Raw genomic sequence first — 24,734 nt, forward strand, 5'->3', positions numbered from 1 at the left:
TTTGAGAGAAAGCGGATCTTTAGAGTGTAGACCAGTGATGGCGAACCTTTTGAGCTCGGCGTGTCAGCATTTTGAAAAACCCTAACTTAACTCTGGTGCCGTGTCACATATAGAAATTTTTTGATATTTGCAACCATAGTAAAACAAAGACTTATATTTTTGATATTTATTTTATATATTTAAATGCCATTTAACAAAGAAAAATCAACCAAAAAAATGAGTTCGCCGGTCACCTCTGACACGCGTGTCATAGGTTCGCCATCACTGTTGTAGACACTAGTTGTTTATTTAATGCAGTCTGCCCCTTCCTTACATGCCCAGCTAAGGCACTATTTCCTAAACTCTTTTGCAGCCAGAGGTGGCAGAAGTCATTCAGTGGGGCTCCCAGGAAAATTTTCAGGGAACTGACTTAATAGGAGGAGGGCCTTTTCTTCCTGCAACTGGGATGTGATGACTGGAGTCCCAGCAGCATCTTACTGAGGATGATGGAGTAGAAAGAAAGAAGGATCCTGAGTCCCTGACAACTTTATAACTCCTGTTATTAGTAATACTGAATCCTACTGCCTTACTGAAATACTGCATCAATGTTATGGATTATTTTCTTGGAGATTTCTAGGTAGACAGTTAAAATGTCTTCTTTGCTTATATGTATTTTCAATTACCACAGTCCTGGCATTAAGAACACTTATTTTTACCAGCATTGCTTGCCTACCCAACAGACTTTATAATGCTTTTGCTTTTTAGTACATCATTACAACTTCGATACACTGTGTCTGCTAGGTTCAGATCTTTGAGCAGCAGTGTTAAAAAGTACATAGGAATTTGAGGCAAACAGAAAGCCAATGTTGCACTGAGGTGCACAAAATAATCTTAATTCTACTGCACACAGAATAGGACCTTTAGGTAAGTCAGAACAACTAAACTATTTCAAGGTAAATACACAATTGTCCGTAATTAGAAAATAATTTTGAACTTTCATAGATTTATTTTAAATTCATGTTAAAAACACCCCTAGGTACAACCCAGGGCTCATCTAGTTACCGAGAATAATGCTACCTGAGATTTACTTTCTATGCATAGGGCATTAAGTTTAAGTTCCTTACATACACTATCAGCTCTAAATCTCATAGCAACCTTGATTAAAGTTTAGGAGGCAGATAGGTGAAGTAACTTCTGAAATCACATAAAGAAATGGAGGATGGCTGGCGTGGCTCAGTGGTTGAGTGTCAACCTATGAACCTGAAGGTCATGGTTTGATTCCTGGTCAGGGCATATGCCCAGGCTGCAGGCTCGATCCCCAGTACGGAGCACGCAGGAGGCAGCTGATCAATAATTCTCATCTTTTTTGTTGTTGTTAATCCTCGCCCGAGAATATTTTTCCATTGATTTTTAGGGAGAGTGGGGGAGAGAGGGAAAGACAGAAACATCGATGTGAGAGAAACACATCGATTGGTTCCCTCCTGCACAAGCCCCGACCAGGGCACAGGCTGGGGAGGAGCCTGCAACCACAGTACGTGCCCTTGAGCGGAAATGAACGCACCCCCACTCTATCCACTGAGCCAAACCGGCTAGGGCCTCTCTCATCATTGATGTTTCTATCTCTCTCTCCCTTCCTCTCTGAAATCAATAAAAATATATTAAAAAACAAAACAGAATTGGAGCCAGAGTTCAAACACAGATCAGATGATTCTGGACCAAATTAAACCCAGCACTGAAATCATGCTGATTTCTCACTCATTTCTGTAACACTGACAACGAGCAGAAAGCAATGTAAAAGTAGCATTAAAAAAAAGAAATTTATAAGTAATTAAGGACCTTTTCAGTACATTTTCAAAACAGTACAGGAAAGGCTGAGGTCAAGAAACACTGTATGGAAAGGAATAGAACTAAAACCTCCCAAAACTCAAAGCGCAGAAGACTCAGGGATCTTTGAGAACATTAACCAGCAGTCTTTAAGTTCTTGTTAGCGCTAACACCCTTTTGTCATATTAAATCGTACTTGAGAAGCCCAGTATGTAAAGCAAATAAAATCAGATCCATGTGAGCCCCACCCCCAGCCCCAACCCCAAATCCTAGGGCTTTGCAGGAGACAAAGTAAAAAGAGCTTCTGAATCCAAAGCCTTAAAAGGATTTCTATAGCAGCAGTTACACAATCAAACTGCTTACACAGTGAATTTAGGATACAATCACGGATTCATGAATCCTGTAATTTAGTCAAACCACTTTTTAAAATATTTACTAAACACTATGAAGATGGAAGTTCTCATGGGAAGTGAAATTAAAAAGGTCCTTCTAAATCACATGATGTAATGAGAGGAACAAAATGCCGCAGAGGAGGCCACAGAGGTTTGGAGTGTGTGCTGGAGGGAGGTTTGAAGATAGTATGCTCCCAGGGACACCTCGGAAGTGACTGGGCAGAGGCAGCCACCGGACCGGAAGTGAAAGGCTGGCATGGAGGAAGAGTACACAGGATGGCTCCACTCACCTCTCTTCCCTTCAGCTCCTCAGCCGGCCAGGTTCATGAAGAGCAAATTATTTCTTGGAAGATCACTGGGCCAGGCCCAGTCACATACTAGTACAGTAAACAAACCTGATGTGTGTGCTTGTGAGAAGGCATCATCTGCCGGTAACAGCAAGTACGAGAGCAGCTTCAGCAGAAAATCTGTTCATTCACTCTTAACATAAACCTTTGAGGCAGCACATGTGAGCACTAATCTGTAAAGGCAAATACTGAGCCATGCTCTATCTAAAAGATGAATGTCCTTGTTTCTACTGCTCCTATTTTTTGATTTGCTCCTAACAAGATTGTCTTAGAACTAAATGCAAGGGTTTAGAAATGGGAGAGATAAAAGGCAAGTGGCTTGATATGTGAAAAAGATTAAACCAAAGGTGTGTTCAGTTAGACTCTCCTAGCATACACTGAGGTTTTCCAGAGTCCCAAGGATTGAACAGAGACAAATCAAAGTTTTAACTCAGTCTGTATCACTTTTAGAAACTACTTAGTTTATGCATGTACTTATACTACAAGGTAATTGTATTAATTCAGATTGGCTTGCTCAGCAGGGTTAGGACAGAAAACCAAGGACTGTGATAAATGAGCTCCTGCTATAGCTGCCTCACTTTTCTTATTCACCAAATGAGGATGTCGACAAGATAATGCTTTCTGCCCTTTATATGCTTAACAATTTATGATTCTAAATGAGGTCATACAACGTTTCTAAAGAACACCTAGAAGAGGGAATACACAACAAATCTCTAAATTTCGAGTTTATGGTAAGTTTTTCTAAATACTGAAATTTTAAGTGGGTAAGGATAAACTTCAGGAAGATTATGAAAGATATCTGGGTCAGTAGTAAATGGAAATACATTTCAATGAATGGAAGAGCAAGTTTTGTGTGTTTATGGAAACTACAACTGGGTTTCTCCCCCAAATCTCTCATAGTTAAACTTTAGGATCAACATAAATCAAATAAAAAAAAAACCCAAAGAAGTAAGAGTCATAAAGCTCCAAAGCCGGCAAGTCTGAAGTACAATCTGACTGCATGTATCAGTCTATCCAAAGATGGTATTATTCAATAGGGGTGTGGGGACGGTGGTCTGCAACGAAAGAGGAGCCACAGAGGCAAATGTGGGCAGTACCCACCTAATGTCCAGAGCAGAGGGACCGCAACCAAGACCAGCCCCGTGGCAGCTCTCACCCTACTGTGAGCTCACTCACCTTCTGATTATACTGGGATTTCATATGCACTCTTTTGCTTGCAGGGGTGGGAACCTTTTTTCTGCCAAGGGCCATTTGGATATTTATAACATCATTTGCGGGCCATTCAAAATTATCAACTTAAAAATTAGCCTGCTATATTTGGTCAAACATTTAATTAACTCACCCCTAATGCCTTGGCAGGGCCAGACCAAATAATTTGGCTTAAAGGGAAGTGCTGTCTAGAGGATCCTCACATCCTGTCCCCTTGGCAATTATGCATCTTACTTTAAATGAATAAACTAGCATTCTGATTATGACTTGGAGTCCTGAGGCTTGCTTATAGAAAGAAAATTTGATTGATCAGAGGAAACTAGGATTCAGTTCCTTGCCAGTTACAGTTCCTGTTATAAACTGATATTTTAGACACCAGCTTTGCTTTGGAGAACTTGGATGATGTAAGTCCATCTTTCTAAAATGATCTTGTCTTGTTTCTCAGCTTATGAGACTGCAAGCAAGGTCTTGGCCTGTAATGACCTCCTCAAGCACACCACTGACTGACCAACTGCCCTCCTCTAACTACTGCTTCTTCATGTGCTTGGGTGCTAGTCATCTTCCCAACTGACATTCCCATAGAACATGATGCTGTGAAGAGGGACAAGCTCCAACTGCCTGGTTATAATTTATCAGAGGGACATATTCTGAAATTCTAAATATGTTTCTGTAGCTATGGTGGTCACTTAAATGCTGACTCCTAACAGAAAAATATTGGAAATAAAACAGAGAACAGCATTTGTACTTGGAACTCTGAGAATAGCTCCAGTAGCCACATTTTAGCAAAGACCTAATCTTGGCAACAATCCCATAAAGTAGGAACTATTATAATCTCCAATTTTAAGATAATGGTATTAAGACTCATAGAAGTTAATTAACTTTCCTAAAGTCATAAATTAATAAGTGGCAGAGCGAGCATTAGCCCAGTTTTGTCTGTCTTATAGCAGACAACAGATAAGAGAAGTGAACATGAAACTGTAAGACCAGCTGGTGGAAACAGACAGTAAGAAGTGACAGCTGGGAGCAAAGACAAAACAGATAATTAGAAAAGCGGAGTAACTGAACCTTCCATTACAGCCTCAAACAGTACTATAAACTTTAACAGTTCCTAGGGATATCTCAAAATAATCCTTTGAAATGCTCGAAAGATAAAAGCTGCCCAATCAGAAAAGGCCAAGTCTCATGCAACTGATAAGCTTGCCATTTTTTTAACACTTCCAAGGTCAGGCATTGCTGCTTCCTTTCTGAATCAGTTGTGCTGTAAGAGCACAGTCCAATATACATATTGATAAATCCAGGCATTATCATACATGAGAAAGTTTACTGCGATGAGAATAGGATTCAGGTCCCATATCTACCACTATGTCAGCATGTGACCAACAACAAGTCATTTATCTCCTCTGAAACTCGGTATCTTCATCCATAAAATTAATGCTGAGTACGTGCTACCTGTAAAATTTTATACCACAATATTAAATTATACTTGATACAGTCTATTAAAGACATGGACTTTATAAAAAGGTTGAGGTAAAAATTAATTAAAGTAAACTTTGGTAATCTGAAAATTTCTTTCAGTGGAACATTTTATTTAATCAGTTGCATAATGAAGTGTTATTATATTACCCTATATCACAAATATTAAAATAATAAATTGAGCCTGGCTGGCTTGGCTCAGTGGTTGACCTATGAACCAGGAGGTCACAGTTGGATTCCCAGTCAGAGCATATGCCCTGTTTGCTGGCTCGATCCCCAGTGTGGGGCATGCAGGAGGCAGCCAATCAATGATTCTCTCTCACCACTTATGTTTCTATGTCTCTCTCCCTCTCTGAAATCAATTAAAAAAAAATATCCTATCTAATAAAAGAGTAATATGCAAATTAACTGTCACTCTGACAGAAAGACGGCGGTGCCCACAGCCACAAGATGGCAGCGCCAGTCCTCTCAGCCCTGCTGGAGTCCTCCAGTCCCAAGGGTGGCTGCTGAGAGCAGGGCCCGCTTGGCTGTTGCCTGTGGCGACCCGGGAGCAGCCAAGCGGGCCCCGCAGACAGCAGAGAACCACGGGGAGCGGGCCTAAGCCATCATAGGACATCCCCTGAGGGCTCCCGGATTGGAGAGGGTGCAGGTCGGGCTGAGGGACCTCCCGCCCCCGTGCACGAATTTCGTGCACCAAGCCTCTAGTATATAAATAAAAATAGACTAAAAGATAGATTTAAATAAATAGAAATGATTCATAATTGCTGTCAAGGCAAACAAAAATATTTTGGATGAATTCTAAAACTTTGAGGTTGCTTGTAGACCAGATTATAGGTTGATTTTTAGCACATGATACAAAATATGCAAAAATATAAATGTTTCTTCTTCAAAAAGTAAATGGCCTAGGTTTTGCTTATTAAGAAAAGAAAAATGAATTCTTTTATTACCCTGAAACTATTTTGTGATAAAGGCTGCTAAAGAATCTGTGCCAATAATCGATAATTCAAGTGATTTGCTAATCCTAAATTAATCTCCTGACATCATACATATCAAGCTACCTCATTTTCTATAAAAATAATAGTTAACATATAGCAACATATATGTGCCAAGCACTATTCTAAGTATTTTATATGGATTAACAAGTTTTAACCAGTGAAGCAGAAACTATTATCCTCATCTTATAGGTGAGAAGACAGAATACTAGCTGCCTTTTTCGTCATGTCCTCAGCTCAAATGTCCTTTTTTAGGACAAGGAACAAATCTTTCATATATTCCCAGTGCCTAGAACATTTATCTCATTAGCAGAGTACCTGCCATAAGGTAAGTACTCAGTATATTTAAAGAATTGAATCTAATCTTCATTGTAAAGTGATAAACTTGTCAATCTGAAATGGCAACAAATTAAAGAAAATGTTAATTTTCTTAATGTAGACAAATATTTATATAAATTATTTTAGCGGCAGAGAGGCGATACAGGATGCCAGGGTGGGCAGGAACATGGGACATTTGGGTTAAAAGTGAGTGACTGTTTCATTTCTGACTCATTCCATTTTCAAAATGTGTTATTCTAAGGGTTTCTGATAGAAAGTTTTAAGAAACCACCTTAAAATTAGTCCGATACAGACAAGTATTAAACTCCCATCAAAAGGAGAAAGCTGGGGCACAGTGAAAACAGTCCTGAGAGGGAAGTTCATAGCACTACAGGCCTACCTCAAAAAAAAACAACAAGAAAAATTAATAATAAACTATTTTAACCCTAAAACTTAAATAATCAGAAAGAGAACAAGAAAAGCACAAAGTAGAAGGAAGGAAACAATAAGGATCAGAGCAGAAATAAATGAGATAGTGGGGGGAAAAAAAATCCATGAAACCAAGAACTGGTTCTTTGAAAAGATAAACAAGATTGATGAACTGTTAGCCAGACTCATCAAGAAACAGAGAGGACCCAAATCAAAAAAATCAAAAATGAAAGTGGTGAAGTAACAACTGACACCACAGAAATGCAAAGGGTTGTAAAAGAAAATATTATGAACAACTATATGTCAACAAGCTAGACAATGTAGATGAAATGGACAAATTCCTAAAAACACCCCACAAAAATTTCCCAAAACTGAATCAGGGAAGAATCAGAAAACATGTAGTAATAATAATAATAATAATAAAACAACTCCGAGCAAACAAAAGCCCTGGTCTGGATGGCTTCACAGGGGAGTTTTACCAAACCTTCAAAGAACAACTAACCCCTATCCTCCTCAAACTATTCCAAAAAATTCAAGAGGAAGGAACACTTCCAAACTCTTTTTATGAGGCCAGCATTATCCTATTCTAAAACCAGATAAAGGCACTACAAGCCAATATTCCCAATGAACACAGATGCTAAAATCCTCAACAAAATATTAGCAAATCAGATCCAGCAATATATTAAAAAGATCATACACCATGACCAAGTGGAATTTATTCCAGGGATGCAAGGCTGGTTCAATATTCACAGATCAATAAACATGATACATCACAAACTGAAAGACAAAAATCATGATCATATCAATAGATGCAAAAAAAGCATTCGACAAAACACAACACCCACTTTTGATAAAAACTCTCAGCAAAGTGGAAATAGAGGGAGCATCTCTCAACATAATAAAAGCCATATATGACAAACCTACAGCCAACATCATACGTAATGGGCAAAAACTAAAACCATTTCCCCTAAGAACAGGAACAAGATAGGGATGTCCGCTTTCACCACTGTTATTCAACACAGAAGTCCTAGAAGTCCTATCCACAGAGATCAGACAAAAGAAGAAATAATAGGTATCCAAATTGGAAAGGAGGAAGTAGAACTCTCATTATTCACAAATGACATGATATTGTACACAGAAAACCCTAAAGATTCCAACAAAAACTACAGATTTAATAAAGGAATTCTGCAATGTAGCAGGATACAAAACTAACACCCAGAAATCGATGGCATTTTTATACACCAATAATGAATTGTCAGAAAGAGAAACTAAACAATCTCATTTACCATTGCAACAAAAAAATTAAGATACTTAGTGAATAAAGTTAACCAAGGAGGTAAAAGACTTGTCCTCGGAAAACTATAGGACATTGAAAAAAAGAGATAGAGGAAGACATAAACAAGTGGGAGAATATACCATGTTCATGGATTGGTAGAATGACATCATTAAAATGCCCATACAACCCAAAGCAATCTACAGATTCAATGCAATCCCTATTAAAATACCAAAGGCATATTTCATAGATCAGGAACAAATACTCCAAATATAGAACCAGAAAAGACCCCAAATAATTGCACCAATCCTGAGAAAGAATAAAGTTGGAGGAATTACAATACCAGATATCAAGTTATACTACAAAGCCACTGTAATCCAAACAGCCTGGTACTGGCACAAGAACAGACATATAATTCAATGGAACAGAACAGAGACCCCAGAAATCAACCCAAGCCATTACACTCAAATTAATATTCGACAAAGGAGGCAAGAGTATACAATGGACTCAAGATAATCTCTTCAATAAATGGTGTTGGGATAATTGGATAGATACTTGCAAAAAAATGAAACTAGACCACTAACTTACACCATACACAAGAATAAACTCAAAATGGGTAAAAGACTTAGTAAGTAGTCATGAAGCCATAAAAATCCTAGAAGAAACCATAGGTAGCAAACTCTTAGACATCTCTCATAGCAGTATTTTATGGATACATCTCATAGGGCAAAGCAAACTAACAAGAAAATAAACAAATGGGACTACATCAAAATAAAAAGCTTCTGTACAGCAAAAGAAACCAACAAAATAAAAAGGAAGCCCACTGTATGGGAGAACATATTTGACAATGATACATCTGATAAAGGGGTAATATCCAAAATATATAAGGAACTTAACAAAGGAAGACAAAACAATCCAATTAAAAAATGGGCAAAGGACCTAAATTGACACTTCTCCAAAGCAGACATACAGATGTCCAAGAATTATACGAAAAAATACTCAAAGTCACTGACATCACAGATATGCAAATTAAAATGACAATGAGGTATCACCTCACACCTGTCAGAATGGCTACCATCAATAAATCAACAAATAACAAGTGTTGACAAGGATGTGAAGAAAAGGGAACCCTAGTACACTGCTGGTGGGAATGCAGACTGGTGCAGCCATTATAGAAAACAGTATGGACTTTCCTAAAAAAATTAAATACGGAACTGTCATATGACCCAGTGACCCCACTTCTAGGAATATATCCTAAGAGACCTGAAACACCAATCAGAAAGAATGTAAGCACCCCTATATTCATAGCGCAATTTATAATGCCTAAGATCTGGAAAGAGACCAAGTGTCCATTAGTAGATGAGTGGATAAAAAAGTTGTGGTACATTTTCACCATGGAATATTATGCAGCAGTAAAAAAGGATCTCTTACTCTTTGAGACAGCAAGGAGGGGTCTGGAGAGCATTATGCTAAGTGAAATAAGCCAGTCAGAGAAAGACAAGTATCACATGATCTCACTCATAAGTAGAATTGAATGAACAAAATAAACTGATGAACAAAATAGATCCAGAGACATAGGAGCATGGAACAGACTGTGGAGTCTCTGAGGGAAGGTGGTGGTGGATGGGAAGAGATCAACCAAAGAACTTGTATGCATATATGCATAACCCATGGACACAGACAAAAGGGTGGTGAAGGCCTTGGGCGGGGGATGGGGACAGGCTAGAGGAGTCAATGGGGGGAAAAGAGGGACACGTAATATTTTCAACAATAAAGATTTAATTTTAAACAAAGGAGAAAGCTTTCTATAGTACACAGGGAACTGCAATATTCTGCTGTCAGGTAAATTCAGTTTTCAAAGATGGAGATTAAAGTTTAAAGGGCAGAAAACAACAGGTACATCAATGTAAACATTTAACTCTTTTTAACACAAGTAAAAATTTCCAACAGTCTCACAATTTATCTTACTTCTCTACTTACAGTGCACTTTCCATGTCTGCTATATTTTCTTCCATTTTCTGAGACTACATAGAGGTAAATAAAGTTGTCATGAGATCCTACAGCCAGGCGGGTGCCATCTAGAATGAAGCAAGAAAGAGTGTTGACTAGAGAAATAGCTACACTGATATAACTACAATCTGGCCCCGTGGAGGTTAACCAGCTTTTACGGGTCTAAATCACAGTATTCATATGGCAAGCTGAGCATATAATTGCTCACTTCAGCTGAGCACATAGGACCTCTCCAAATATAGGGTTGGTTCTCCTGGGAAGGAGCTATGTTCTCTTCTCTATGGTCTCCTCTATTGTACTTACTATGTAGCACAGCGGTTCTCAACCTGTGGGTCATGACCCCTTTGGGGGTCGAACGACCCTTTCACAGGGGTCGCCTAAGACCATCGGAAAACACATATATAATTACATATTGTTTTTGTGATTAATCACTATGCTTTAATTATGTTCAATTTGTACAATGAAATTGGGGGTCACAACATGAGGAACTGTTTAAAGGGTTGCGGCATTAGGAAGGTTGAGAACCACTGATGTAGCAGATGGTCAATAAAGTCCAACTGATTCTTGTATATTAACTGCTACATTTGCAGTAGTTACTTGTTACTACAATATTGAAAAAAGCCAATCCAAAACTTTTTCTGCTTCTACTCTTGCCAGGCTTATAGATAGAAGCAAATACTTTTCCTTCCTTTCTCAACTCAAGAGAACAGTATTCAGTGCTTCCTATGAAACAACTTAGAAAACTTAGAAGCAATCAAAAGATCATCTGAACCCCACACTAATCCAACAACTACTGGAATATATTTTTGAATATATGTGAATGTCACTCTAACTCCAGGAAAGAAAGTTATGAATCAAAATCATAATAATAAGAGGAAAAGAAAATTGGAATACTATGAAAACTTAACATTTTAAATAAAGTACAAAGATTAATTCAAACAAGGCTAAACAAACTTATCAAATTCTTGGGTTGCTGAGTATCCTATATAATAAAAGCCTAATATGCTAAGTGTTCAGTCAACCGGTTGGCCGTTCAAAACCAATCCGTTCAAAACCAATCAAAGCGTAATATGCTAATGATATGCTAAGGCTGCTCAATCGCTCGCTATGACATGCACTGACCACCAGGGGGCAGTTAACCAGTCCCTATGACATGCACTGACCACCGGGGGTAGATGCTCTGACCCGTAGGTTAGCTTGCTGCTGGGGTCCAGCCGATCGGGACTGAGTGAGACAGGCCAGACATGCCCTGGAGCCCTCCCGCGGTCCCTCCCCAGCTGGCCAACCTCTCATGTCTTCCCCCCGCCCTGATAGTGCACTGGTAGGGTCCCTCAGCCTGGCCTATACCCTCTCACAATCCAGGAACCTTGGGGGATGTAGGACAGCCGGTTTCGGCCCGATCCCACAGGGGGAGCACCGCTCAGCCAGAAGCTGGGTTCACGGCTGGCGAGTGCAGCGGCAGTGGCGGGAGCCTCTCCCACCTCTGCAGAAGCACTAAGGACAGGGGGAGCGGGCCTAAGCCAGCAGTTGGACATCCCCTGAGGGCTCCCAGACTGTGAGAGGGCGCAGGCCAGGCTGAGGCACCCCCCCCCCAGTGCATGAATTTCGTGCACCAGGCCTCTAGTTTCATATAATTAATAAAACAATCATTACTATATGTAATCCGAAATAATGCCACTAGATTTTAAAGAACTTGAAGGGCCTATAAAATTCGTATATTTTTAATATTCTATAATTTCTTTTATATTCTCCTATATACAAAGAAAAGGTTGCTAAATAGATGTAACATTCAACCTAGTACCTATTCAAAATTCTAAGCACACTGTATGTTTAGTGCCAAAATAGAAAGTGTGTATGTGTCGGGGTGGGGGTGGGATGGGGTGATTGCACTATTTTCTGCTTTCAATTGTGAATGCAGTCTAACAATTCTTTATAAATTTGTTTCCTTGATTTAGAATGTTGTTTAACTTTAGCAGATTTTTTACAGTTTCTCGCAGCAGAGTTTTTGCAGTTTCTCGCAGCAGAGTTTAATCGGAAACTCTAGGGAAACCATATTCAATACTTTACAACTCTAGACAGAGAATATAGTAATCAGCTTCATTGAAAATGAAAAAAGCAGATATAGAGAAATGCTGTGAATGCCAGGGTGTGGGTAAATCTACTCACCTACTGAGTAGCGCATCACAGAGAGCTGTTCATTCCCATCTGTGTGGATAGAAACTAGATCTCTGGTTTCTGCATCCAGAACAAACCACCTATTAAGAAGTAAAAATAAAAAATCTTCAGATATTAGCATTTATAGAGAAAATGGTTGCTGATCATTTCTCCCTTTTTAAAAATTAAGAAATTTTAATATTACTCTTAAGTATGACATGTTTTCCTCTTCCAATGAAGGATGAGTTCATTTTGCAAAATGTTGCTAGATACAATATAAATATACTTATATGGGCCTAGGCATGTTCATTTCTATTTAGGTATTCACTGAATGCCCACAGCATTTCTTTGCTAATTAGTCTAAATAGAATAAGATGACAGGATCAGTGTTTCTGAAGATTATACTAGAAGTGGGGAAAAGGAAATGAGCCAATTAAAACAAAACAATCAAGTGCCAATCTTAGTGATGCTGACTATGTACGTCTAGTAGAGGAACTCTCATAAGGAAAATGAATGGTAGCAGGAGGATAGGATGTAGGATATGGGTTGAGCTGAACCCTGAGGGAAAGAAGTACAGCAGTTCAGGCAGGAGGAGTGAAAGCTGCACAGCTATGGAGGTGGGAGGGAGCACGCACAGTGTGAAGGTGGGAGGGAAAGGCAGCCAGCCATTCATTTGGTGTGATTTCAAAGGAACCAGCAGGGGGCACTCTGCCTCTCCAATACCTTAACATATGCACAGAGAAACTAAATTTGATAGTTTTTCATTCACATTTATAGGAAAAGTAAAAATGTAAAAGCCTCTTGAGAAGTAAAACAATGACTTAAATCCAACTACATCATAAATGACTTATCTAAAAGCACTAAAGGAAGAAATGGTGTTTCAGAAGAGTATGGCAAGATATGAGCTATAAGAAAAGGCTGGGAACTAAGGAAAGACAACCAAAGGCTGGATAAGTGAGAGAAGGCAGGTTATAGACCAGTGATGGCGAACCTTTTGAGCTCGGCGTGTCAGCATTTTGAAAAACCCTAACTTAACTCTGGTGCTGTGTCACATATAGAAATTTTTTGATATTTGCAACCATAGTAAAACAAAGACTTATATTTTTGATATTTATTTTATATATTTAAATGCCATTTAACAAAGAAAAATCAACCAAAAAAATGAGTTCGCGTGTCACCTCTGACACGTGTGTCATAGGTTCGCCATCACTGTTATAGACAGTATGCAGAGCTGGTTGGAGTTCAAAGTTGAGCATTGCCTAGCTCAGATCAGGCATTAAAAATATTTGTAAAATGAATAATGAACTAATATAAAATGTCTTGAACATGACAAAACCTATATTTTAGCAAGAATTACTTAGTAGTAGTGCAGTGTGCAGGAAGAAATGGTTAGGGTGGAGAAAATGGGACAATACTAGAAAAATAAAATTACTATCTAAATCTCATGTAACAGGGTGGGACAAAAGCAGCAAGTTTTGTTTTTAATTATTCAGATGGGAAAATTCTATCACTAAAATAAGCCAGTAACAGAAATCAGAATGACAGTTCCTTTCAATTTTGAAACTAATTATATAACTAATATCTGGAAAGAGATCATTTATTTTTCAGATTAAAATAAATACTATTTATGAGAGGATAGTGCTTTAAAGAACTTAAAAAACACAAGTTTAGTGATGCTGTTTCATATGCCTTAATGAATTCAAGGTAGGAGATGAAAGACGAAAAGATCCCAACTATTCTATATAATATACTAGTATATGATAAAACCTAATATGCTAAGTGTCCGACCACTCATTCAACCGTTTGACCAGTTGCTACAACACACACTGACCACCAAGGGCAGATGCTCCGATTGGTAGGTTAGCTTGCTGCTGGGGTCCGCCAAGACTGGGATTGGGCAAGATGGGCCGGACACGCCCTGGAGCCCTCCTGTGGTCCCTCCCTGGCCCCGACCGTGCACTGGTGGGGTCCCTTGGCCTTGCCTGCACCCTCTCGCAATCCGGGACCCCTTGGGAGATGTCAGAGAGCTGGTTTCAGCCCAATCCCCGCAGGCCAGGCTGAGGGACCCCACTGGTGCACGAATCCTTGCACCGGGCCTCTAGTTTACCTATAAAATTGCTCTCTAAACATGTTCATGAATGAATTTTAGTAACTTGTGAGCCATAGGTTGAAACTTCCAGGTAGCTAACTTAATTCACAAATTCTGTCTTCTATCCAGGTAACAGAAATAGCTTCTATTTTGTGAATACTGGAGTTTAAAAGTAGGAAACTGGCATTTGAAGCCTATGCTACAAGTTTACTGGTCATTTCAATTTCAAAGGTATATAAGAAACACACTTTATTGCAATTGGACAGTTCCCATAGATTAAAGGTTTCTTCTGAGAATGTATTTCATTAATCAACTTTTATGGCTTCCACTGTGATGCTCCTCTAAGCCAAGAAGTGCCAAAGCTGATGCCAAGTGAATTGCCCTCTCACAGTAAGGGAACAAAATATTCCAACCCAGATTAAACAGACATACCTAAAGAACAATGAGATACAGCTCCACTCTGCAGGTGTCAGGTTTCTAGTTTTTAACGAATTTATGTAAACTTTACCATACCTTCTTAGGCATTCAAAAATTATCAATTTTTATTTTGGAGAAGCTCCAACTGATACTGTTTCCAAATTAGTTTAATCTTACTAGGAAAACTGCAAACAATTCTATAGTTTTGGAAACCCCTCAAAAAGTTATATTTAAAAACTACCCCAGAGCCCTGGCCAGTGTTGCTCAATGGTTACAGTGTCGGCCCGCACACTGAAGGTTTGATTCCGGGTCAAGAGCATGTACCTGGGTTGCAGGTTCATTCCTTGGCTCCAGTCTGGATGTGTTCAGGAGGCAACCAATCAATGTGTCTCTCTTACATCAATGTTTCTCTCCCCCCCTCCTTTCTTCCCTTCCACTCTCTCTGAAAATCAATAGAAAAATATCCTCGGGTGAGGATTAAAAAAACAAAACAAAAAACACCAGAATGTCTTATTGGTATAACATGTAGGAAACAAAAACTCTGAGTCATTTACTAGAGATGGTAGTTATTTAAAAAAAAAAAGAGAGACCTCTGCCTCCTTTTTCTATTTCTTCAGTCACATATAAGAGATTAATTCTACTTTTGGTAAGCAATTTTTAGTAATAATCCAACAACTTTGTTATTGAAAATAAACAACTTCCATATGGACCCCAAGAAATAATTTTAAAGCTCCCACGCTTTTCACTGCATGAATTATGTTCTATCTTCAGAAAGATTTTTTGGACTCAGGATCTCTGTCCCTAATAAAGGTATGGAGAACATAACAAATTCTCTACCAAAGGGAATTTTATAGAAATAAATATTTAAGTTTTCACTGTGTTGAATTTATTCTTATTCTAGTCTAGAGTATATAAATTGTAACCAAGCTTCCGCTTTAAGGTAATCTGGAATCATTATGGGGCTCTATATTGCCCCTAAGATAAATGATGGTACTACATTTTGGTATTTGACTCACATGTCAGATCAGTTTAAATATATAACCAAAGATTTCTCATCTCGAATACATTTAGAAAGATCCATTAGGTCCTTATTTATGATCTAATGCAAGAATAGGAATGTGGCTTTAATAATCAGAAAAATGTATAAAGTCAAAAACAAGAAAAGAGTAGCCCATTTCAACTTTCTTATTTTACAAATAAGAACAATGAAATCCTATGATGCCAAAACCCCCAACCAGTCATCAACCAAGTAGTTAGGGGCAGAACCAGGATAGAGCTCTGGCCTGTGCTTTTCACTGTCTCACAACAGGGAAGGGTGTGCTCTTTCTCTGCCTGTGATGCACTAACATTTAGGGATTCAGAGAAGAAAAGAGATGGGAAAGGACGCAAAACAGGAGTTTATAATCAGACTGGGGAGAGTGAGTGAGTTAATAAAGTAAAATGAAATATACAAGGATTATGAAATTTCAGGCAGGGAGGATGTAGGTGACCTGGGATTTCATCTCATCAAATGTGGCACAGATAGGTGGGACATAAACAGGTGGAGAGGAGTAGATAGAAAAGTACAAAGGGGCCCTAAGCCGGTTTGGTCCAATGGATAGAGTGTCTGCCTGCAGACCGAAGGGTCCTGGGTTCAATTCTGGTCAAGGGCATGTACTTTGGTTGCAGGATCCTCCCCGGCCCAGTCCCTGGTCGGGGCTTGTGCAGGAGGCAACCAATCGATGTGCTTCTCTCACATCGCTGTTTCTGTCTTTCCCTCTTTCTTCCACTCTCTCTAAAATTCAATGGAAAAATATCCTTGGGTGAGGATTAAAAAAGAGAGAGAGAAGCACAAAGGGGTTGGACAGGACAACAACTTGCCCTTTCTTTTCTTCGGGGGGGGGGGGGGGGAGTAGGGGGGGAGGTGGAGGAAGTGGAGGGGGGCAGGAAGAGATTAACCAAAGAGCTTGTAGACACAGACAATCCTGTGGTGAAGGCCTGGGATGTGTGTGTGTGGAGGAGGAGACCTCTGTAATACTTTCAACAATAAATGTAAACTTAAAAACAATCATTAATGGGCTTTACAGGCCAAGCTAACAAGTTTAGGTATCAAAAAGCCTTTAGAAACGTTCTTGACCTGAATTTGCTCCATCTATTTCCTCCTGCCTGATATGACTCCTCACTCTTCACTGCCTCTTCAAGATCCAAGGACTCCTCCAAGGCAGGACCAATCTCACCTCCTCTGTGAAGTGTTCTCTGACAACTCAGGCTCACAGTAATTTCTCTGTTGAACTCCAAGCACTGCTGCCTGTTTATTCAAGTAATGCTAAACCTAATAAAAGCTCTTTATTTTCTTATGGACATACATAATCTACTTGGGGAAAGGGACCATGTCTCATATTCCTCTGTGCCACTCCATGCATCGAGATCAGTGCCTTACAGTTGCAGGAATTCAATAAGCATTGGAAGAGCGACTCAGAACTGGAGTTGTAACAAGGCAGAACTCTGGGAGATTCATGCTGATAGAGTTCAAAGACACTGTCACCTGGGAAATGAGCGCAGGAGTACCCAAGGACCACGTTAAGTAACACCAAATTGCAGAGGGAAAAAGCTGTTCTTTTCTAATTAGAAATCTTCTCTTTTAATTATGTCAAAGAAGAAAGTCTCAGCTAGCGCTAATATCACTTGAACATCTCCCTTTTGAGAAGGAGCATTTATGCCTAGAACCTCTATCGTCAACAGTATCTGGCTGAATTTTGATAACAGTACTTTAGCTACATTGCTGGCTTGCCAAGGTACATTCACCATCAAAATTGGTAGGTTCAGCTGGATTGCTTAAGCGTCTCCAGGTCTAGTGTTCTGTTGCTGTGATTCTGCATCAAAACTAAATTAAATTCTTTACCCAGCCATCTGCCAGGCTCACTGTCCCTGACATGTACTGTAATGCGGGCTGCACAGGGCAGGGATTTTTGTTTTGCACTCTGATGTAGCTTAAATCCCCACAACAGTGTCTAACCAAGAGCAGGTGCTCAGTAAATAATTACTAATGATTGAAAGAGTATATGTAACAGATAAGAGCAATATGCATATTAGTGTGCCACCTAAAAATAAATCTCCAGATCAGATTGACAACATTCCTAACAATGGTTAAACATTCCACCACTTCAAATCACTCAGCTCACATTCCCTTAAAGACCCTACCTGCCTGAGTGCGTTCCTATGGCCACCACTGTGCCACTTGGATGAAAATCTGCACAGTGTCCTGGTTCCTAGAAGAAAGACAGAAAGCTGTTGGGGAGTACATGAGAAAGTCTCACTAGATCTATAGGAACAGTAGCAAAAACTATTTGAAAATAACTTGTTTCATATAAACATCGAATTCCAATCAACATCCTTGTAGCTACATGGATATGAGAGGAAAAAAGAATTTCAGAGCAGGAAGGGGTACGCTGGCAGAGTGGTGAGGAGAAAGGACAACCAGCTTGTGGCTAGGCAGTGGAATAATAATAGAACAACAACAAACATTTGTATAGTTCTTTAGAGTCTGCAAAGAAAATGTATACACCTTTTGGGCTAGACAAGATGGGTATCTCAGTGGGGTTGGGAGAAAATACAGTAAGAGACCAATTCAAAAAGAAGACAGTCTGTTAGTGAGCAGCACTTACTGAATCCAACTGCACCACCACCAGAGGCCCAAACATTTCTGAACAGTGCTCCATGTACATGTAAAATCTTTTTACTATGGAAACTGATGGAAAAATTGAGCTTTTGCACTGCTAATTTGCTTCTTCAGAGTGGGTACATGGAATATTTTTGACTAAACACTCTTCCCTTTACTAAACACTTTGTTTTAACCAATGCTGAGTTCTTTCACTTTTGCTGCTTCCAAATGCTAGTCTGGGGCATTTCTGTGGGGAGATTATAATCCAATTTTGTTTTACTCACATCTACGAGTCTGGTCCATTCCAGCCTGTGTTCCATTGAGTTCCACATGCACACCTGTCTGTCCTGAGCACACGTCAAGAGCAAATCTTTGAAGGGATGTGTGGCAAGACCCCAAAGTTCATCTGTATGACCCTGAAATAAAATACACCTATTATTATGTTAAAAGAAACAAAATATCATAAAAATATTCAGTTAATGGTTAAAATTACAGTTACCTGGACTTCTATTTGGAAGCCATCATTAAATGTTCCCCGTAAAATAAAATTTCGTGATGTGCCTACTAAAAATTGATCTGCCTTTCCTTCTGCAACAGCTCTGATTGTTCCATACTGATCAGGAACCTAAAAAGAAAACACAACCCACACTGTAATGTCACCATGCACATACTAACATGCATTAATTACAACCCGAAAACAGCACTAATAGCTAAAAACAATTATGGGGTAATGAGTGACAAAATTCCAAATTTAAAAGTAATATGGTAATCTTATGCTAATGATAATTTATTTATTCAATTCATTTTATTACACAGAAGTTATAATGTATTATTATTATTAACATTCTTTGTTTCAGTACATTTTAAATTTATATTTTACATGATTTTAAGAGTTAAGGCTTAGGAGGAGAGGAAGGTCTGGTTTTGTTACTTAATAGTTGTTATTTTGGTCAAGTCATTTAGCCTAAGACAAGTTTCTTTATATATAATATGGGAATAATAATAATAATAATACAGACACTACTTACTCTGTAAACTAAAAAGCAGTATATTGTAAAGTGTTATAACTCATTAATAGGACTCCTTGGTAGATCAATCTCATTTAATCCATTACATGGGAAACTCTCAGTGAATGTTATCTAGATACTAAAAGCCTAAATGACTGTTACAGCAGAAGGACCAGAACGACCAGTCGCTATGATGCGCACTGACCACCAGGGGGCAGACACTCAAGGCAGGAGTGCCACTCAGCCAGAAGCCAGGCTCACATCTGGCGAACACAGCAGTGGTGGCGGAAGCCTCTCCCACCTCCACGGCAGTGCTAAGGAAGGAGCGGTGAGCAGGAAGGCAGTAAGGAGTGAGGGGTCCCGGACTGCAAGAGGGCACAGGTTGGGCTGAGGGACCCCCCACCCTGTGCACGAATTTCGTGCACTGGGCCTCTAGTATCTATACTAATAAAAGGGTAATATGCTAATTAGACTGGGAGACCTTCCGGACGTCCTTCTGGACAAAGGCATGGTGGTAGGGCTGAGGCAGAGGCGGTTAGGGGCGATCAGGCCAGGAAGGGAGAGCAGTTTAGGGTGATCAGGCCGGCAGGGGGGCAGTTGGAGGCAATCAGGCCGGCAGGGGGGGCAGTTGGGGGCGAGCAGGCTGGCAGGCAGAGTGGTTAGGGGCAATCAGGCAGGCAGGCGAGCTGGTTAGGAGTCAGCGGTCCCGGATTGCGAGAGGGATCCCAGATTGGAGAAGGGTGCAGGCCCAGGCTGAAGGGACAAGCCCCTCCTCCCCCGCCCCCCCCCCCCCCGCACGAATTTCGTGCACCGGGCTACTAGTTAATATAATAAGTAAAGTGTTATAACTCATTAATAGGACTCCTTGGTAGATCAACCTCATTTAAACCGAAGAATGACTCCTTCTTTATGAAGTATGACCCCAAAATTACTCCTGAAAGCACAAAGAACTGAATTCTAAAAGTAATCCAAATTTACATTAGAAATGGCAAGAGGAGGATAAACTAGATGGTATAGCTTGACTACAGAGGGTATGAGTTATCTGTGAAGAAAAGAAACAGCATGAATTTAAGGCTGAGATAAAGCAATTCTTTCTTATCTATCTTCTTGAAAATAAAACCCAAGAGCAGTACTATCAGGATCCTCTTTTTAGAGATTTTGTCTGGAAAACATGTTTAGAATACAGTGAGTATAAGTTCAAAATTTAAGTCACTCAAAAAGAGTCAATATCAAAGCAAGAAATTTGTCCTTGCTTTGAGAATTATTGATCTAAAATACAATTCTTAACTGTTCTACCATCTGAGACCTCAATTCAATTAGCATTTAATACCTTTCACAGTACACATAATACCTGTCAGGTTTTATAAATACACCTGGGTCCACACCATGAAGAAGAAACAAGCATAGATAATTATCTACTATCATTAAGCTCACTGTTGAAATGATTATTTTCAGTATTAAAATTAAATTGGTCATTTTGCATACCCTGGTTATATTTTGGATCACTAAGAAAAAAAAGCCTTAGAAATAAACAAGTAAGTTAATTATTCTGCCCAATCTTTTTTTTTTTTTTAAATGCTTTCAAATTATTTTGTTTAATGATTGGTTTCTTTTTTCTTTTCATTTTGAGGAAATGAAATGACCAGGATATGCACCAACTTCCCAGAAAGTGTAAGTTATCTTAAAGTGGGACAGAAGACATTAGTTTAGAGGGTTTAACATTATAATTTTTATGTTCCCATCCTTACCTCAATTTCTCTTTCGGGATTCAAATCATGATCCCACAGAATTATTTTCCTGTCTTTTCCTCCTCCGGTTAATAACATCCCATTTCTCATCTGACAAAGTGTGAATACACTGCCATCATGAGCTTTGATTTGTTTGCTGATCTGATAAACACCTAATACGATAGGAAAAAATAAAAACACTAGTGATAACATTTCCCCTCAAACTTTAGTGGCTTTCTGGAAGAAAATAGATGCTTTATGACTTAAGATGGGATTACATCATGATAAACCCATTGTATGATGAAAATGCATTTAATATACCTAATCCACCAAACATCATAGTTTAGCCTAGTTGGTTTCTACCAAAGTGCGTATCATGTTTGCACCATGGTAAAGTTGAAAAACTGTAAGTCAAACCACAGTAAGTTGGGGACCATTTGTATAAAGCAGTGGTTCTCAACCTTCTGGCCCTTTAAATACAGTTCCTCATGTTGTGACCCAACCATAAAATTTTCGTTGCTACTTAATAACTGTAATGTTGCTACTGTTATGAATCGTAATGTAAATATCTGATATGCAGGATGGTCTTAGGCGACCCCTGTGAAAGGGTCGTTCGACCCCCAAAGGGGTCGCGACCCACAGGTTGAGAACCACTGGTATAGAGTGATTACTCAAAAGTGCCTACAACTCAACAATCAAACACCTATTTTCAGCATTTTATGCAAGGCTGGTAGTGTAGCTTAATACAACCTTTTGTATTTATGTCAATATTGTTACTCTGAAAATATTTCAAAACACGTTCTTACAAAAGGGTAGAGTAGTGACAATTCTATAGACAACAGGGGATACTCAGAACTTCACAATCTCTTATAATCATCTTATTATGGTAGTTAGCATACTATCACTTTTCTGATTTTAGAATTGAGGACACACAGGTATAGAAATGGCTTAACCAGTACCACATAGTTAGCTAGTGACAAAGCTGTGAATAGGGCTCAAGGCTCTTCACTCAATGTACCCTTAAGTTTGCAAAAAGCTTTAATTTCCTGCTGAGGTAACAGTATTTAACATTTAGCAACGACTGTTGACCTACCAGCTCTGGCAAGGACTACCCCCTTTATTTGCTGAGATATGGAGACTGGGAAAGGCACTGGGCAGAAGTGGGCACTGGAGGCCTGGAGTAGTGGGTTTTGACCAACCAGAGAAGTATTTTAAATTAAAGCTGTATCAATGTGATAGTTGAATGACAGGACAGCTTTCTTGTATGCTCACAGCATTTTACAAGTAGCCAGGGAGGGACAAGGCAGATACATAAAAGGGGATTACATACGTACATACATACACACACGCACACACACACAATCAGATTCTCTTTTTTAAAGGTGAGGATAAGATTTTAGTACCCAAACCTTTTCCTTTGGTATTTATCAAACCTTATTCAGAGAAGCTCTTTATCTGGCTAGTAAGGCTGGTAGAGCAAGAGTTAAGCTTTTTGGAAGACAATTATTTTGCAGAATTGGTTACCAGGCTCAAAATGGGAAGGTAGAGCCTTGTTTAAATTTGGCCAAAGTTAAGTCAATAAATAGACCTTAGATCCTTTAGAAAAGTAAAGAAGTTACAAGTTTAAAAATTGTTCAGTGGGGGAAATGAGTGAAGGTGGTCAAAAAGTACGTACTTCCAGTTATAAGGTAAATAAGGTCTGGGAATTTAATGACCACAGTAAACAATACTGTATTGTATACTTGAAAGTTGCAGAGAAAGCAGATCATAAAAGTTCTCATCAGGAGAAAAAATTTTAACTATGTGAGGTGATGGATGTTAACTAAACTTGTGGTCAAATCATTATGTGGTATACCTTAAACTTATACAATGGTATGTGTCAATTATATATCAATAAAACTAGGAAAATGTTCATTTTCTAAAACCATTCATCAACCGACGAATGGATAAACAAAATGTGGCATGTCCATATCATGGAATATTATTCAGCCATAAAAAGGGATTAAGTACTGACACATGCCACAACATGGATGAACTGTGAAAACATTAAGGTTGAAGTGAAAGAAGCTAAACACAAAAGGGCATATAACGTATTATTCCACTGATATGAAATGTCCAAAAACAGGTAAATCCAGAGAGCAAAAGTAGACAAATGGTTGTTAGAGGCTGGGGGGGGGGGGGGGGGGGTGTAGAGGAGGAGAAAATGTTCCAAAGTTAAACAGTGGTGATAACTACACAACTCCGGTGAGTATAGTAAAAACCACTGAATTGTATATTTTAAAAGGGGGAATTTTATGGTATATATGTTATACCTCAATGAATCTGTTATTGAGAATTGTGTTATTTTTATTCATTTTTCTATTTGAGCTGACATTATATTTTTAAAATTAACTAGCCCTGGCCAGTGTGGCTCAGTTGGTTGAGTGTTGTCCTGTGCACCAAAGGGTTGCTGGTTCAATCCCAGCAACTGGTCAATGTTTCTCTCTCATATCGATGTTTCTCTCCTGCTCCCACCCTAAAATCAATAATAAATAAGTAAATAAAAATTAACTAAAATTTGTAGGGCTTTGGTATCCTGAAAGAAAGAAAGAAAGAAAGAAATGCTATAGTTGACTCTAAAAATTACTCAGTGTAAGGGTGCTAGTGGTACAAATAACAGATGGGCATGCCTGATAGAGAGAAAGGAAAGGACTTGACTGATTGGGAGTAAAGCTTGCCTGATTTAGCGGAATTAAAGCAGAACTCTAACAAATTTACTATTAAGATCAAGTGCGTCAGCTCACACCAATATTCATCACTTAAAAATACTTTAAACACTGAACAATATAATTTTGTCCAAGTAGAATAGTTAGCCAATTACCAAAAGAGAAAGGACATCTGAGGCATATGAATTTTCTGAGATAATTGTTGGCTTTATTTGAGCATTTAAAAGGGGGGTGGGGTGGGGAGTTATTTTCTCATGCACGGTTAAATTAACAAGAGCAGTCTTAAAGTACCATGAAAGAAATTACGAAAAGCAGAGGTGTGGAGATTCATAGATCTCCATCAAAATGTATAAAAATGAAATTATATATATATATATATATATATATATATATATATATATATTTAATGATTTCAGAGAAGAAGGGAGAGGGAGAGAGAGTTAGAAACATCAATGAGAGAGAAAAATTGATCGGCTGCTTCCTGCATGCCCCCCACCACTGGGGATCAAGCCTGCAACCCGGGCATGTGCCCTTGACTGGAATCAAACCTGGGACCCTTCAGTCTGCAGGGTGACGCTCTATCCACTGTGCCAAACCAGCTAGGGCTAGTTTTTCTATTTTTAATTCAGTTTTCCATACCTTCAAACATGACAAAACCTTGTCAAACATTTAAGGTATTCCTAGAATGATGGAATGTTACAAGATAGAAAATAAAACTGAAGAACAAATGCTTCATTGAGCCTATATTT

At 39.0% G+C, this 24,734-nt stretch overlaps 1 protein-coding gene across 9 annotated transcripts in view; it reads right to left on the reverse strand.

Moving 5' to 3' along the window:
* EML4 (echinoderm microtubule associated protein like 4) overlaps positions 1–24,734 on the reverse strand; it is a 157,258-nt gene that overhangs the window by 9,971 nt on the left and 122,553 nt on the right. For all 9 annotated transcript variants that reach the window (XM_006083421.2, XM_006083422.3, XM_023747411.1 and 6 more), the window contains 6 exons: positions 21,302–21,453; positions 19,046–19,171; positions 18,831–18,962; positions 18,087–18,154; positions 12,413–12,501; positions 10,217–10,314 (listed from right to left, as the gene is read on the reverse strand). In XM_006083421.2, coding sequence (XP_006083483.1) covers positions 10,217–10,314; positions 12,413–12,501; positions 18,087–18,154; positions 18,831–18,962; positions 19,046–19,171; positions 21,302–21,453 — 665 coding nt within the window. The remainder of the gene's footprint in view (positions 1–10,216; positions 10,315–12,412; positions 12,502–18,086; positions 18,155–18,830; positions 18,963–19,045; positions 19,172–21,301; positions 21,454–24,734) is intronic.

Source organism: Myotis lucifugus, unplaced genomic scaffold (assembly GCF_000147115.1).
Source record: "Myotis lucifugus unplaced genomic scaffold, Myoluc2.0 scaffold_6, whole genome shotgun sequence".
Lineage (NCBI taxonomy): Eukaryota > Metazoa > Chordata > Mammalia > Chiroptera > Vespertilionidae > Myotis > Myotis lucifugus.